The sequence below is a fragment of the Pan paniscus genome, chromosome 13 (genome assembly GCF_029289425.2).
Source record: "Pan paniscus chromosome 13, NHGRI_mPanPan1-v2.0_pri, whole genome shotgun sequence".
Classification (NCBI taxonomy): Eukaryota; Metazoa; Chordata; class Mammalia; order Primates; family Hominidae; genus Pan; species Pan paniscus.
The window spans coordinates 44042920-44057563 of NC_073262.2; the positions used below are offsets into that span (position 1 = coordinate 44042920).

The 14644-nt window shown below is 45.5% G+C and overlaps 1 protein-coding gene across 1 annotated transcript in view; it reads right to left on the minus strand.

Moving 5' to 3' along the window:
• The window catches only part of LOC117979303 (POTE ankyrin domain family member G-like), a 42026-nt gene extending 34919 nt beyond the window's left edge, over positions 1–7107 (minus strand). Inside the window, exon 1 of the mRNA XM_055109358.2 lies at positions 650–7107. Coding sequence (XP_054965333.1) covers positions 650–1170 — 521 coding nt within the window. The 5' untranslated portion in view covers positions 1171–7107. The remainder of the gene's footprint in view (positions 1–649) is intronic.
• Between the last annotated feature and the right edge of the window lie 7537 nt (positions 7108–14644).

The window sequence follows — 14644 nt, forward strand, 5'->3', positions numbered from 1 at the left end:
TTTTAGTAGAGACGGGGTTTCACCATGTTAGCCAGGATGGTCTCGATCTCCTGACCTCGTGATCCGCCCGCCTCCCAAAGTGCTGGGATTACAGGCGTAAGCCACCGCGCCCCGCCAAAAAGCTCACATCTTAAGAAAATTCAATCTTCCTATTCAACCACAGGAACCATCTTCCCATTTCAGTTTCCTTCTATGGTTCCTCAGTAAAGAACATATTTACATACTGTACATTGATATAAAATCCATATTGGATTTTATTTGAAGAATATTTAGCCCTGAAGTTGATGTGTTATGGGGCTTCGTTCTTAGTTCTCTATATACACTTTTCTATAATGTATAGAACATTGTTTTAAAATCTGTAGATTAAAAATAATCTGCTGCATTGACAATTAATTTTGCAAGTTAAATCACTTTAAAACAGTCTATTAGTGTTCTACGAGGGAAATTATGATTGGAAATCAGCTAAAGTTTTGTTTTTGTGTTGCTGTTCATAAAAGGCCCTGTACCCTGACCTCTCTGAGGTTTCCACATCCAGGGTGGTGTGAGGCCTGCGGAGGCGAGAAAGCCAGGTCCCCCTCCTCCCCCGCCAGGAGGGTATGTCCCCATCATCCCCCCCCATCCCACCTCCTCCCAGCCCAGGCCTGGTTACCTCTTTTGCTTGTCCTTCTTGTTCACGTCAGTGTCCCTGAGCATGACGATCAGATTCTTTCTAGGGACTTTACCCCACCAGGCAGCTCTGTGGAGCCTGTCCAGATCTTCTCCACGGACATGGTACCTGGGCTCCATGAAGGCGCTGTCATCGTAGTCTCCCCAAGCGCCCACCTTGCTCTTGCCACTCCCCCTGCAGCAGGGGAAGCAGTGGCAGCACCACTTGACCATCTTGCTCCTGAGTGTCTTCATAGTAGAGTCGTCATGGTCTCCAGAATCGCCCACGTTGCTCTTGCCGCTCCCCCTGCAGCAGGGGAAGCAGTGGCGGCACCACTTGCCCATCTTGCTCCTGAGTGTCTTCATAGCAGAGTCGTCGTGGTCTCTAGAAGTGCCCACATTGCTCTTGCCGCTCCCCCTGCAGCAGGGGAAGCAGTGGCAGCACCACTTGCCCATCTTGCTCCTGAGACCAAATGGCTTCTTCACAGAAGAGGCAGCCGGCATGGAATCAACCTCAGCCACCATCTGCTTTTAACAGCCAGGAGAAGCCGGTAGCAGCCAGCAGATCGCGTTTACCAACCAGTTTCACCAACTAGCAGGTAACTCCGGGTTCCCAATCTGTTTGAAGAGAAAAGTCAATCCCAGCCAAAACCAGCCAACCCCAGCAGGGGATTCCAGCCCAGCCCACCCCACTCAGAGAAAACCCACACCCACCCGGGGAAAGCCCACGCCCCGCCGGGCGACCCCACGCCCACCCCAGAAAGGGGCAACCCCCCCCCCCAAGAAACCACCCAGCCCACCCAAGGGAATGCCAAACCCAGCAGAGAAAAGGTCAAGCCCAGCAAAGGAACACGAGAGAGAAAACGTCAATCCAAGCAGGAAACGTCAATCCAAGTGACCAGCGCCAAACCAAGCCAAGAGTGCAAAGCCAAGCCAAGCCGCTACAGGCCAGCCAAGCCGTTAACGCGCGTGCAGCAAGCGCGTGCAAGCCGTTACAGGCCAGCCAAGCTGTTACGCGCGTGCGGCGTGCGCGTGCAAGCCGTTACAGGGTGGCCCAATCGTTATGCGCGTGCGGCGTGCGCGTGTGGCGTGCGCGTGCAAGCCGTTACAAGCCAGCCAAGCCGCTGCCGCGCGTGCGGCGTGCGCGTGCGGCGTGCGCGTGCGGCGTGCGCGTGCAAACCGTTACAAGCCAGCCAAGCCGCTGCCGAGCGTGCGGCGTGCGCGTGCGCGTGCGGCGTGCGCGTGCAAACCGTTACAAGCCAGCCAAGCCGCTGCCGCGCGTGCGCGTGCGGCGTGCGCGTGCGGCGTGCGCGTGCGGCGTGCGCGTGCGGCGTGCTTATCTCAGGTGGCGTCAGTGCACGTGGCACAGACACTGGCCGATGCATGCAACCCGCCTGCTTAAGTCTTGGCGCCACAAATGTCACCGACAGCCTTGAGTTCCCGGCAAATTTCGTGGCAGTCAGCTGAGCTTTCAAGCCACTGAGAAGCCTCTGGTGAAAAAAAAAAAAGCCTCTTGAAGGAGGACTGGGGCTAAGCGTCTGGAACTTGAAGATACTGACAGCCTCCTCTGAAAAAAGCCCCCAGGACACTCCTGGCGGTGCTGCTGTGCATGGCAGCAGCTGCAGCTGGGAGCTCGGGCTGACGGAGCTGGCTGCAAATGGCCTCAAAATCGCGGAACACAAGACGCCCACCGAGCCCAGCACCTGCCTGAGGTGCCTTCGACACCTGCTCCTCTTTGCTCCACACCCGGAACACGAGGGCATTTGGGGCCACAGGATCGCGGCCAGCTCCTGCCCCGGTGCCTCCTGCCCGGTGTCCAAGCCAGGGCCAACAGCTGTGGGGCTTCTGGCCTAGGGGGCTCTGCTCCACTGGCATGCAATAGGGTCAAGGTGCAGACTGCTGTGTTCAGGCCGGCAAGAGGGGGCTTGGAGGAGCGCCTACCACCGATGGAGAGATGCAGAGAGGCAACCCCATGTGCAGATCCTGGGAACAGGACACTGAGCCTCCCTGGTGCTGGCCTCTGAGCTGGACCAGGGCAGTGGCACCTCGACCCTCCTACCGGGACCCTCCTGCTGCAAAGCTTTATGCAGCCAGGCTCCAGGCTGCTTCACGCAAACCATAGGTGCTTTGGTGTGTGAGGAAAAATGGATTCTGAGCCTGCACACCAACCTGCTCTTACCAAAAGAAGTAGAGGGGAAGCCAATCACAAGTGCAAAAAAAAAAAAAAAAGTACTATTTTGTAACTGAAGTCTTGCCTGATACACAGGGTTAAGCTAAGGCTTCTCTTGCTTGATACTAAATTAAATTTTGAATGAAACAAAAAGAAGACACACACTAAATTTCCTTGTCCCTCTGTAATCCCCTGAGCCAGGAAGCAAGGGGAAGCCTGGCCTCCTGGACTCTCTCCCCAGCTGGGGGCTGAGTAGTTTCCTCCAGGGTCACAGGGAGAAGCTGGGCTCAGTGGGGCCAGGCTGCCCTTCCTTCCTACATGGGCATCCTCAAACCTTCCATTGCCCCATGCAGAGTGCCATGATCTGGGTTCAAATCCCAGCTCCGGCACTCGCCACCTGTGTTACCTGGCAAATGCCTTACCCCCCAGGCACTTGCTGTCTGTGTCCTTCCTGACAGGAGGGATGGGAGCTGGTGGCCCTGGCATGAAGTGCTGTAACAGTCAAACACAAGCAGGAGCAGGCCGACACCTGGGTGTGGGACTGCCCTGCTGGGGGTGCTCACCAAAGAGCACCTACCCATCTGCCCAAGTAGCCTTGCACATCTCAACACTTATCAGGCACCTGACTATGGGAAATCCCTGAACAAAGCCCTGAGCTGCCCTGGGGAATGTGACCAGGGTGATGCACCAGGAAGGACAGTCTGGGGTGCTTGGCATGAGTAAGGATAGGCTGGGGAAATGCCAATCTCTTCCCACCAGCTTTGCATCCCAGGGCACCCTCAGTGGACAGAGAACCCAGAGATGCCACAAGGCTTGAGCTGCATCCTAACCATCCTGAGTTCCAGCCCAGCCATGGCCTGGGCCCGAGGGTACTTTGGGTGCTAAGTTGGGATGACGAGGGGCCAGGTGGCACTCCTGTGTTCCAGGATCCAGTCAAGAAGGTGGTACCCTGTCACTGCCCTACCCGAATTAAATGTATGATTTTTAAAGAGGAAGCCTTGGGAATCTAACCCAATCTAACCATTACTCCAAATTATTTGGTAAACTGTGTCACTTTAGGTGGAGGAAGGTAAGAATTACGGGAAGTTGAATTCTTTAAAAATCCACAAAAATGTACTGTGCTTGGAGACAAACTTGTAAGTTATCGCCCCTTTACAATGATTTGATGTCAAAAATACCGTAATATATTACTACTTTTACTTGATCAGATTTTTAACTGATTAAAGATTTCATCTTAATCACTATTTTACAAAATAAATGCTCACTCTGAGCATATAGTTCTACAGCCAGTTTTTAGGAACTTGAAATTTTTATATAATTTCAAAAGTCACAAGAATAGTACCAAGAATCCTCCTCCTTCTCTTAACCAAGACTCACCAATTTCTAAAATTTGTAGAAATTTGCTCCATTTTGTCCCACTTACTTTGCCTGTTTACATACCTTTTTTAATGATTTCAGTGTAAACTATAGACATAATTACCCCAAAGTGTGCATTTCCTAAGAATAAGGGTATTCTTGTACACAACTCCAGAATAGTTAAATCGGGAATCATTGTTATTATTTTTTGAGACAGGTTGCCACCCAGGCTGGAATGCAGTGGTGCAATCTTGTCTAACTGCAGCCTCAACCAATCCTCCCACCTCAGCCTTCTGAGTAGCTGGGACTACAGGGGTGTGCTACCATGGCTAGCCAAGTTCTGTATTTTTGGTAGAGATGAGGGGTTTCACCATGTTGCCCAGGCTGGTCTCCACTCTTGGCCTCAAGCAATCCTCCTGCCTCAGGCTCCCAAAGTGCTAGGATTACAGGCCTGAGCCACCATACCTGGCCTGATCCCAGTTTTAGAAAAACTCTAACTAAATTTAGATGAAAATATATGAATATGTTCGGTGATTGCTTTCACATTTTCTAAACTGTGCTTTTTTATATCATCGAGAGTCTTCCATAAATGTACTTTGGTTTGAAGTATTTTCTTAAAGTCAGACATACTTAGCTGTGACCTGGAACAGTTCTCTCACAGCATCCCCTCCCTGCAAACTGCAGGTCCTGAGGTCAGTGGCCCTTGACTCTATGGACTCTGTGTTCTTCTCTGGTTCCAGGTCCTAACTCGGGATGGTGGCACCGCCTCCTGCCTGGCTCTCAGCTGCCTGCACTGCTGGTCATGGGTGAGAGGATGGCCTGCCCCAGATGAGTGTCAATGTGTGTGTTAGTGTGCCTTTGCTGCATTTCTTGTGTCTTGCTTTTGTCATCTCTTTCTCTCTTTCCTCCCTGAGGGCTGCACAGGGCAGCTGTGCTACCCACCTCTGAGTGTGGGGTGAGCTGTGGCCCAGGCCTGGGTGCCTGCTGGGACCTCCCAGGAGATGTGTGGAAGCAGACACCAGGTGGGCTCAGACACTCTAATGGGCACTTGTGCCTTGTTCTGTCCTTGTCATTTGAGGCCATTCTGGCCAATGGGAAAGGAGACCCCTCTGGCAGAAAAAGGTCCACTTTGCCTCAGGCTGGGGTGGCAACTCCGCCTGCAGGTTGGACCCGTGGGTCTCATCGTGAACCCCCATGGGCGACTGGCACTGGGAGAAATAGAGGACATGTGGGTTCTGCCTGCTGTCTTCACGTGTGGAAACAGGATCCTGCCAACCAGTCTCCTGGAGGGGGTGCTGCCTCCTGTGGGTGCCATGTGTGACAGAATCCAAGCATGGGTGTGCACAAGGGCTGAGCCCACTCACAACCCAGGACAGAACTGCTTGGCTGTTTTGGGGCTGGGAGATCTCAAAAAGCCTACCAGACCCAGCATCATCAGTGGCTCTCCCACTCCCAATGCCTTGGTCTTTCTGCTTTGGCTGTCACATTGGCAAATTTCTTGGTGCCACCAAAACAACTCAAAATAATCTCTTTTCAGTCATGTCTGAATAACATAACCAGCTTCAGGATTCCTGAAAACAGAGAAGGTGAAAATCCAGAAAAAAGGGCTACTTGTTTTCTTCCTCTGATGGTCCAGCCTGTCTTCAACCACAGGACTCCATGCTGGCCTGGGGTCTGAGCCTCCTGGTTCAGTCACTGTCTAGCTTTGATGAAACCCATGAGCAACTGAAGCAGAATATGAACGTGGAAAATGCTCTGGGTTATCCCCATGTTGGGAAATTACTGTCCAACAAATGAGTAGCTGTCCAAAGCACTGCAAGACAACTAGTGTGCCTTGGAGCTTGTCAGAGGAAGCATTCAAGAGTCTCATTCAGCAAGTCTCACTTCTTCTTTATGTTCTAAATCACAACATAGAATCACGGGCCAGGCTTGCAAGAAGCAAACATTAACTTCTATCCACATGTACTTAGCCAGGGCTCATTTGAATGGCCACATGTAGCAGCAAAGAGGCTGGAAAGGAGTGTAATGGTGTGACTAGTGGAAACAGGAGACATGTTTGTTGTTCTTCACCCCATGTATACTAAAGGATGTTTTTAGAAAAAAGAAAAAAAAAGTTTTTTTTGCTCAAGCACAGTTTATGCAACAAAATGTGATTCAGAATCTAATTTCACAAAATAAATCCAGAGGAGAGACTTGAGGGAAAAGGGCAAAGATGTAACTCAATAAAGTCCATAGCATCACAGAATATGATGGTGATGGTTTCTAACCTTGAGAATGTATGTGGGTTCTTCCGTTTCTAAAGTTTATTTATCAGTTCTTGAACCCAAGAAATCAGAATAGATCATAACAGAAAAAATGACCTAGCTTTCACCTAGGCAAGATAGAAAATGCAGAAGTAGCCTGGCACAACTACAACCATCTGACCTTTGACAAAACCACAGAAATAAGAAATAAAGAAAAGGCTCGCTATGCGACGAATGGCACTGGGATACATGACTAGCCACATGCAGGAGAATTAACTCTGCAGCCCTGCTTCTCATTATATGGAAAATTAACTCAAGATGAACCAAAGATTGAAATAGAAGACTTCAAATATGAAAATCCTAAGAGACAACCTATCAAACACCTTTCTCAACACAGGCTTTTGCAAACCACTTAGACAATTTAGTACCCAAAAGAAATGCAAGAACAAACAAAAAGTACAAGTCTGGCCTAAGAAACTACAGACTTGCTGGACAGCAAAGCAACTGCCAACACAGTAAACACACAGCCTACATGATGGGAGAAAATGTTCCCAAACCAAGCATCTGACCAAGTTCTAACAGCCAGAATCTAGAGGACCTTACCTAAATCAAGAAGCAGAAAAATAACCCAAGAAAAAAATGGGCAAATGACACAAACACATTAGTCAAAACAACACCTGAAAAAGACCAACAGACACGAGAAAATGCTCAACATCCCTAATCATCAGAGATGAGGAACTAGTGCCATCACACACCAGTCAGAATGGCCATTTGTCCAAACACAAAACATACTTGTGTAGCGGCAGATAAAAGCGAACACGGCTACACTCTTGGGGTAATGCAAACTAGGTCTCAAACTGCGGAGAGCAGTTTCAAGATTTCTCAACAACAACAACAAAGACAGAAAGGAAGCAGAGCTACCCTTCGACCCAGCAATCCAACCCTGTGTATCCACCCAAGGGAAAAATACATGTGTCTATCAAAAAGACACAGACATTTGCATGTTCACGGGAGTGCTACTCACAGGAATAAAGACGTGGACCTGACCTCGATGCCCAACAACAGAAAATGAGATGTTTTTAAATGTGATACCTATACACCACAGAATACTAAGAAGCCACCAAGGAAAATCAAACACAGAAACAAAATCGTGCCCTCAGCAGCAACATAGACAGAACTGCAGGCCACTCTGCTAAGCGAACTCAGGCAAGAACAGAAGACCAAACACCACAGGTTTTCACTTACAGGCAGAAACTCAACACTGAATACACACGAATAAAGATGAAATCAACAGATGCTGGGCACTACCAGACAGAAAAAGGAGGGAGAGAGGAAGTCTAGGAGGAAGAATGATTCAACTGGTGCTGTGTTCACCGCCTGGGTGACGGATACGTTAGGAACCCAAACATCAAAAGTCTGCTGTATAGCCATGTAGTGAAGTGAACCTGCAGGCGTACCCCTCGATCACAATAAAAGTAGCTATCATTTTAGAAAACCCAGATTTGGAAATAGGAATAGAAAAAAAGGAAGAAAATAAAAGAAAACACACAAAACAAAACAAAAAGCTTACAGTGACCCAACCCATCCATTAGCGGCAGGAACACAGAAAGATAACCGAAAGGACACAACGAAGGAGCCAAATAATCAACCCACAATTATAAACACTGAACCCATGGGATTCTTGTTGTTCCCCCAAAAGCACAGCAAAGGCACAATGGTTGAGGAAACTGGGGGATCACGTGCAAAGGACTGAAATAAACCCTTCCTTTACACAAGACACAAAAAGTGACACAAAATGCACTGAACACCAAAGGGCAATTCTGAAACCAAAACCTTCAAGGAAAACACATAGAGTGCGTGTCTACTGTGTGGAAACTTGAACCTGTGAACCTAAGCCACAAACAGAAAAGGAAGACATAGGAACCAAATACCCATAGACCATACAATGGCTTCACCATCTCGCTTTTCTTCTCAAAGGGACACAGAAATCACCGCTAAGAAAACCTAATGTGACCATGTGAGACTAAGGACAACTTCAGAGCTTCACACAGCTTCAACACAGGGCAGAAAATACTGAACCCAAATAAAAGGCATCTTGCAGACTAGAAGAAAATTATGAAAAACTGTGGATCTGGAAGGGCTTCTTATCTAACATACTCAAGAAACTAATGGTCTTAAGTGGAAAAAAACATAAAAACCAAAACACACGCTAAAAATGCCCAAAAGACTGGCATAGGCATTTCTGAAAAAACCTGAAACAGACTCGCGGGTAATAGAAGTTTCTCCACATCAGATACTGTCAAACTCCCCAGAGAAAAGTATGACCAGGAACAGCAATAAAACCTTTTGAAGATAAGGGCAGTGTAGATTTGCATACAGAGAAACTCTCACACAGTATTGGTAGGAATGCAAATTTGTATACCCACTGGGAGAGACAGCAGGAGGTTTCTGAAACAAAACAACTACCAGTTCCCGTAGCCATCCCAACATCGGGTATACCGGCAAAGCCAAAGAAACTTGAACCTTAAGGAGATACTTGTCTTCCCATGTTTGATGAAGTACTCTGGACAATAACCAGGGTACGGAGGTAATCTACCTGTCCATCCATGGAGGAAGAAATGCAGGAAATGAAGGATGCTTGCACAATGGTATACTCCCCAGCCATCAAACTTCTGGACATCAGGTCACTTCCAGCAAGGTGGAGAAACCTGAAGGACATTAAGTTAAAGGAAATGAGCCAGGCACAGGAGGACAAACACAAACACAGCACGATCTCACACACGTGGAATCTAACGAAGTGAATCTCACAAAGGAGCAACGTCAATAGTGCATACCAGAGGCTGATGGGAGGCTTGGAAACAGCTACAAAGTGATGCTCAGATGAATGGCAAGAATTCTGGTGTTCTACAGCTTAGCAGGGTGACTAGGCTTAACAATATCCTAGCATGATATTCAAAATAGCGGGAAGGGGTGATCAGGATACTCTCTCCACCAAGAAATCCTCACTATAGCCTGAAACAGAGACACGAGGTCCTGTAATTTGATCACAACACACTGATCCATATGTCAAATGGTCCCTTGTGCCCTTAAAGTAAAAGCATAGACCATGTGAAATTTTTGTTTTCAAATAGGATCACAACACATTTCTGAAAGTCCTGTGGGACAATGAAGTGCCCCGCACCCCCAAAGCAGTTCCTACACACACAAAGTCGGTGGAGCCATCACACGCTTCCACTTTAACCTACTTCCCAAAGCTTTAGTTACCCAGATGATTTGTGATAGGCCTTAGCAGAGAAACACAGGCCAATGGATACAATGAGGGTGCCCAGGAGTAAATTCAAATTGATATAGTGTAAGCACATGTTTAAAAAGAACCACAAACGTCACCACAAGAAGGGAGAGTCTGTCCAATACAGCGTTCTGAGAACTGGATATCCCCAGGCAAAATAACAACATAGGGTCCTTATTGTGTGAAATTCACAATCATCTATTCAACATGAATGAAAGACCTATACCCAAAACTTGAAACTATCACTCTCTGAGAAGAAAGTATATGGTGTGCAGATACCTGGGTCAACCTGGATCTATGCTTACAGTTTGCAAAAAGGAAAATGAAAAAATATGGGGGAAAGAAAAGAATACAAACAACAAACAAGCAAAACTCACAATAGATTCGTATGCTGGTGAATTTCCTTTATTTCATCAGTAACCAACATAGTGGAAAACCACAACACTGCACACCCCTGCATCTGCATCAGACTCATCAGACTATATGGCTTGGGGGCAAGAAAGAATGAAAACAATGAATGAAAAGAAACAAACATCCAATGGATGATAAGAAAGGTATAGGGGAAAACACAGCTAAGGAGACTTTTTTTTTGGAAAAGGCGTAAGTAACTAACACCGCTAACTAGCAGAAAACAGCAGAAAAGAGAAGGTAATTAGCAAACCAAAACTGGGCAAAGAAACCAAAGAGTCTTTTCTGCAAAGAACACATAAAACTGAAAACAAATGTACTTGTTACACCTAGTTAATATCACTAATCATAAGAAAAATGAAAATCAGAACAAGACTCAGATACCGTGTCCCTCTCAAAGGAAAGAGTATTACAAAGAACTTCATATATCTTAAAAGAAGGGAAACCACAAATGTTGCTGTGAATTTCCAGAGAGAAGAGCTCTCTTGTCCACAACTGTTGACAAGGTAAATTAGTGCGCACACTACAGAGGCCACCTGGAGGTTCCTCTGAAAACTAAAAATAACAATGACCATTTCACTGAGCCGCGCTACCGCTGGGTGTGCACTGGCAGCATATGTCATCAGTACACAGAAGACACATCTGCCTTCCCATGCTGCCTGCGGAACCAGCCACAATAGCCAAGATAAGGAATCAACCTACCTGTCCACCCGCAGAGGATCAGATCCAGAAACCACAATATCCATTCACAAACAAACACTTTTCAGCCAGACACAGGTACTGAAATCACGTCATCTGCGGCAACATGGTGGAACCTGGTAAATGAAACACACTAGGTAATGAAACACACATTATGGTAAATAAAATACTAAGCAGAGAAAGACAAACCTCACATTACCTCACTCATGGGGAATCTAAGACCCTTTAATCTCACATAGACCTACAAAGCACCACAGTGCTTGCCAGGGTTGGAACAGAAGGCTGGGCACGGGTGGGGATAGGAAACAGGTACAAAGTGACATGCTGCATAAGAGGAATGAAACCTGCTATTCTATCCTCAGCAGGGTGACTACAGAAAACTTTACCAGAGGATAGTTTTCAAGACAGCCAGACAGAAGGGTTCTGGCTCTCCTCAACTCAAAGACAGGAACACTCTACAAGGCAAAAAACGACACTATGTACCCTGATTTCATCACTATGTGATGCATGCATGGATCCAAATATTCCAATATACCCTCTACTTGTACACCTTTAGGATGGGTCAATTTTGTTTTTTGAAAGCAATGGGAAGAAACAATGAATGCTAAAATTCCCATGGGACCACGAAATGCTCTGAAACTCCAAAGCCATGCTGGGAGATCCAGACGATGTCAGATGGACCACGATCTCCAATTTCAAATTTCACAGAAAAGCTACAGACCCACCTCCACCTAGACAGAATAGGAAACCCAGAAGCAACCCACATACCTGCAACCATCTGACCTTTGAAACACCAAAATTCAGATGTGGAAAGGGCTCACTGTGCAATGAAAGGCACTGGGATAGTGTCTAGCCACTTGCAGATGAACAACACTGGAGCCTCACCTCCCACAAGATGCAAAAACTAACTCAAGGTGAATGAAAGATTTCAGCAGAAGACCGCAAGCTATACAAATCCTACAAGAAAAACTAGGAAATACCTTTCTCAACACAGGCTTTGGTAAAGAATTTAGATGACTTGGTCCCTAAAAACAACAGCAAGAAAAACCAAAATGGACAAGTTGGGCCTAAGAAATTAAAACACTGCCAGATAGCAAAATAAATCACCAGCACAGTAAAAACGTAGCCTACAGGATGGGAGAAAATGTTCCCAAACTACGCTTCTGACCAAGGTCTAATAGCCAGACTCTAACATGACCTTAAAAAAATCAAGAGGCAGAAAAACAAATAATCTAACAATAGGCAAAAAGACATGAAGACATACTTGTAAAAAAAAAGACATACAAGTGACCAATAGACAAGAAAAAAACCTCAACATCACTCATCATCAGAGAAATGCAACTCACACGCACACTGAGATACCATCTCAAGTCAGTCAGAATGGCCATTTGTCCTAAGTCCAAGCATTTACATGGTGGCAAGGCAGCAGAGGAAAGCAAACCCCGCTACACGCTTGGTAGGAATGAAAACTAGTTCTCACACTATGAGAAGTGGTTTGGAGGTTCCTTAAAGAACTTAGAAATACCATCCAAATGAGCAATTGCATAACTGGGTATCTACACAAAGGAAAATAAATCATAAATCCTCCTTTCAAAATGACACAGGCATGGGTATGTTCTTGGAAGTGCTATTCACATGGAAATATAAAATAACATCGACCTATGTCCCCCCTTAACAGTTGATTAGATGTTTTAAAGTGTTGTACATAGATACCACAAAATCCTACACAGCTTGAAAAAAAAATTCATGCTCTCAGCAGCAAGAAGGATGAACCTGCAGGCCACTATGCTAAGCAAACTAAGGAAAGAATAGAAAGCCAAATACCACATGTTCTCGCTTAGGGTGAAAATACCCATAGAAAATACAATGACTTTGCCATCTCTTTTTTTCTCTCTCTCTGTCTCTCTCATGAGACACAGAAATCCATGCTGACAGAAGCAAATATAAACCTGTGAGACCAACACTTTAGAGCTTCTGCGTTGGGGAGAAAACAATGACCCCAAAGAGAAAGCATCCTACCTTGGCGGAAAAGATGATTGGGGGAAAACTGTGGAAAATCGTAATTTGGAAGGGGTTGCTATCTAACATATTCAAGCACTAAAGCTACTAAGTGGGGAAAAGATTTAAAAAAATACACAAGCTGAAACTACGCAACGGACCTGCGCAACCACTTCCGCAAAGGACATGAAACTGATTCACAGGTGAAACTAAAGATTCTCCACATCACTAATCACTCCAAACATGTAAGTCAGAATCACACTCCAATATCAGATGCCATCAAACTCCACTGAGAATGAGTATTACCAAAACAGCAATAAAAATTTTGGATGGCAGCAACCTGTGTAGACTTACAGAAAGGGAAACTCGTATATGCTATTGATGTTGATGTAAGTTGGTGTATATACTGTGAAAAAAACTTGGGAGTTTCTCACGCTGGGTATGCATTTAAAGCAAAGGCAGCTGGTTCCGAAAAAATTATCTGCCTTCCCATGTTTTATGAATCGCTATTCACAATATAGGAGATATGGAATCAACCTACCTACCCAACCACACATCAAGAGATGAAGACACTGCAGTATATCTGCACAACGTAATACTCTTCATCCATAACAAAATAATATAATTTTCATTTGGAGCCATATGGATGAACCTGAAAAATATACTGTTAAATAAAATAAGCCTGGCATAGAAAAACAAGCAAATTCATCTCACTTATATGGAATCCAACTTTGCCTTCATTAAGTAAAGGCATTAACTTTACTTCATTAACTTTGCCTTCATTAAGTAAAAGGTACAGTAGTGGTTTTCTGAGGAGAGGGGAAGGAGAAGATGGAAGGATTGGTTATGGAAACAAAGTTGCAGTTAGTTGGGACAAATACATTCTTGTGTTCTACACCACGGCTGGGTGACTCTGGTTAACAAAATAGTACATTTTCCAAAAAAGCTAGAAGGGAGCAATTTGAATGTTATCACAACAGAGAAATAATACCTGTACGAGACAACAGATATGCCAAGTACCCTGATTTGACCATTACTAAAAACATACATGTACCAAAATGTCCCAGAGGAAAAACAGTCCCAGCAGACTCTCTAATTATATACTTTATCATGCACAGAAATTTAAGAAATGTGAATACACAATGCTAATGATCACATGGAAATGGCCCTGGATGTCTAAGGAACCCTGAGAAATAGAAACTAAGTTGGAGGACTCACAATCCCTGATATGCTGCTGTGCTCCAGCCTGGGTAAGAGAATGAGACTCTGTCTCAAAAAAAAATTGTTAGGAAATTTGAGGGAATCATAGAGGTGATAAATTGTTGTTACCAAACATGTACACAGAAAAAAGCAATACTAAGTAGCATAAAATACATATCCAAACTCACATTGAGCACAGAACTTGAATAGAGATATCTGCAAAGATGACATAAAACTAACAGGTCAGAGAAAAGGTCCTCAACATCACTATTCATCAAAAAAAGTACTTCAAAACCAAACTCAGATGTCATTTCACTCATTGAAATGAATGTTACTGAAGAGATTAAAAAATTTTTTTTGAGACAGGGACTCTGTCACTCAGGCTGGAGTGCAGTGGCATGATCATGGCTCACTGCAGCCTTGACCTCTCCGGCACAAGTGATCCTCCTACCTCTGCCTCCTGAATAGCTGGAAGGAACTACAGGCACACACCACCATGCCTGGCTAATTTTTCATATTTTTTGTAGAGATGAAGTTTTGCCATGTTGCCTAGGCTGGTCTCAAATTCTTTGGCTCAAGTGATCTGCCCACCTTGGCCTCCCAAAGTGCTTGGATTACAGGCATGAACCATCATGC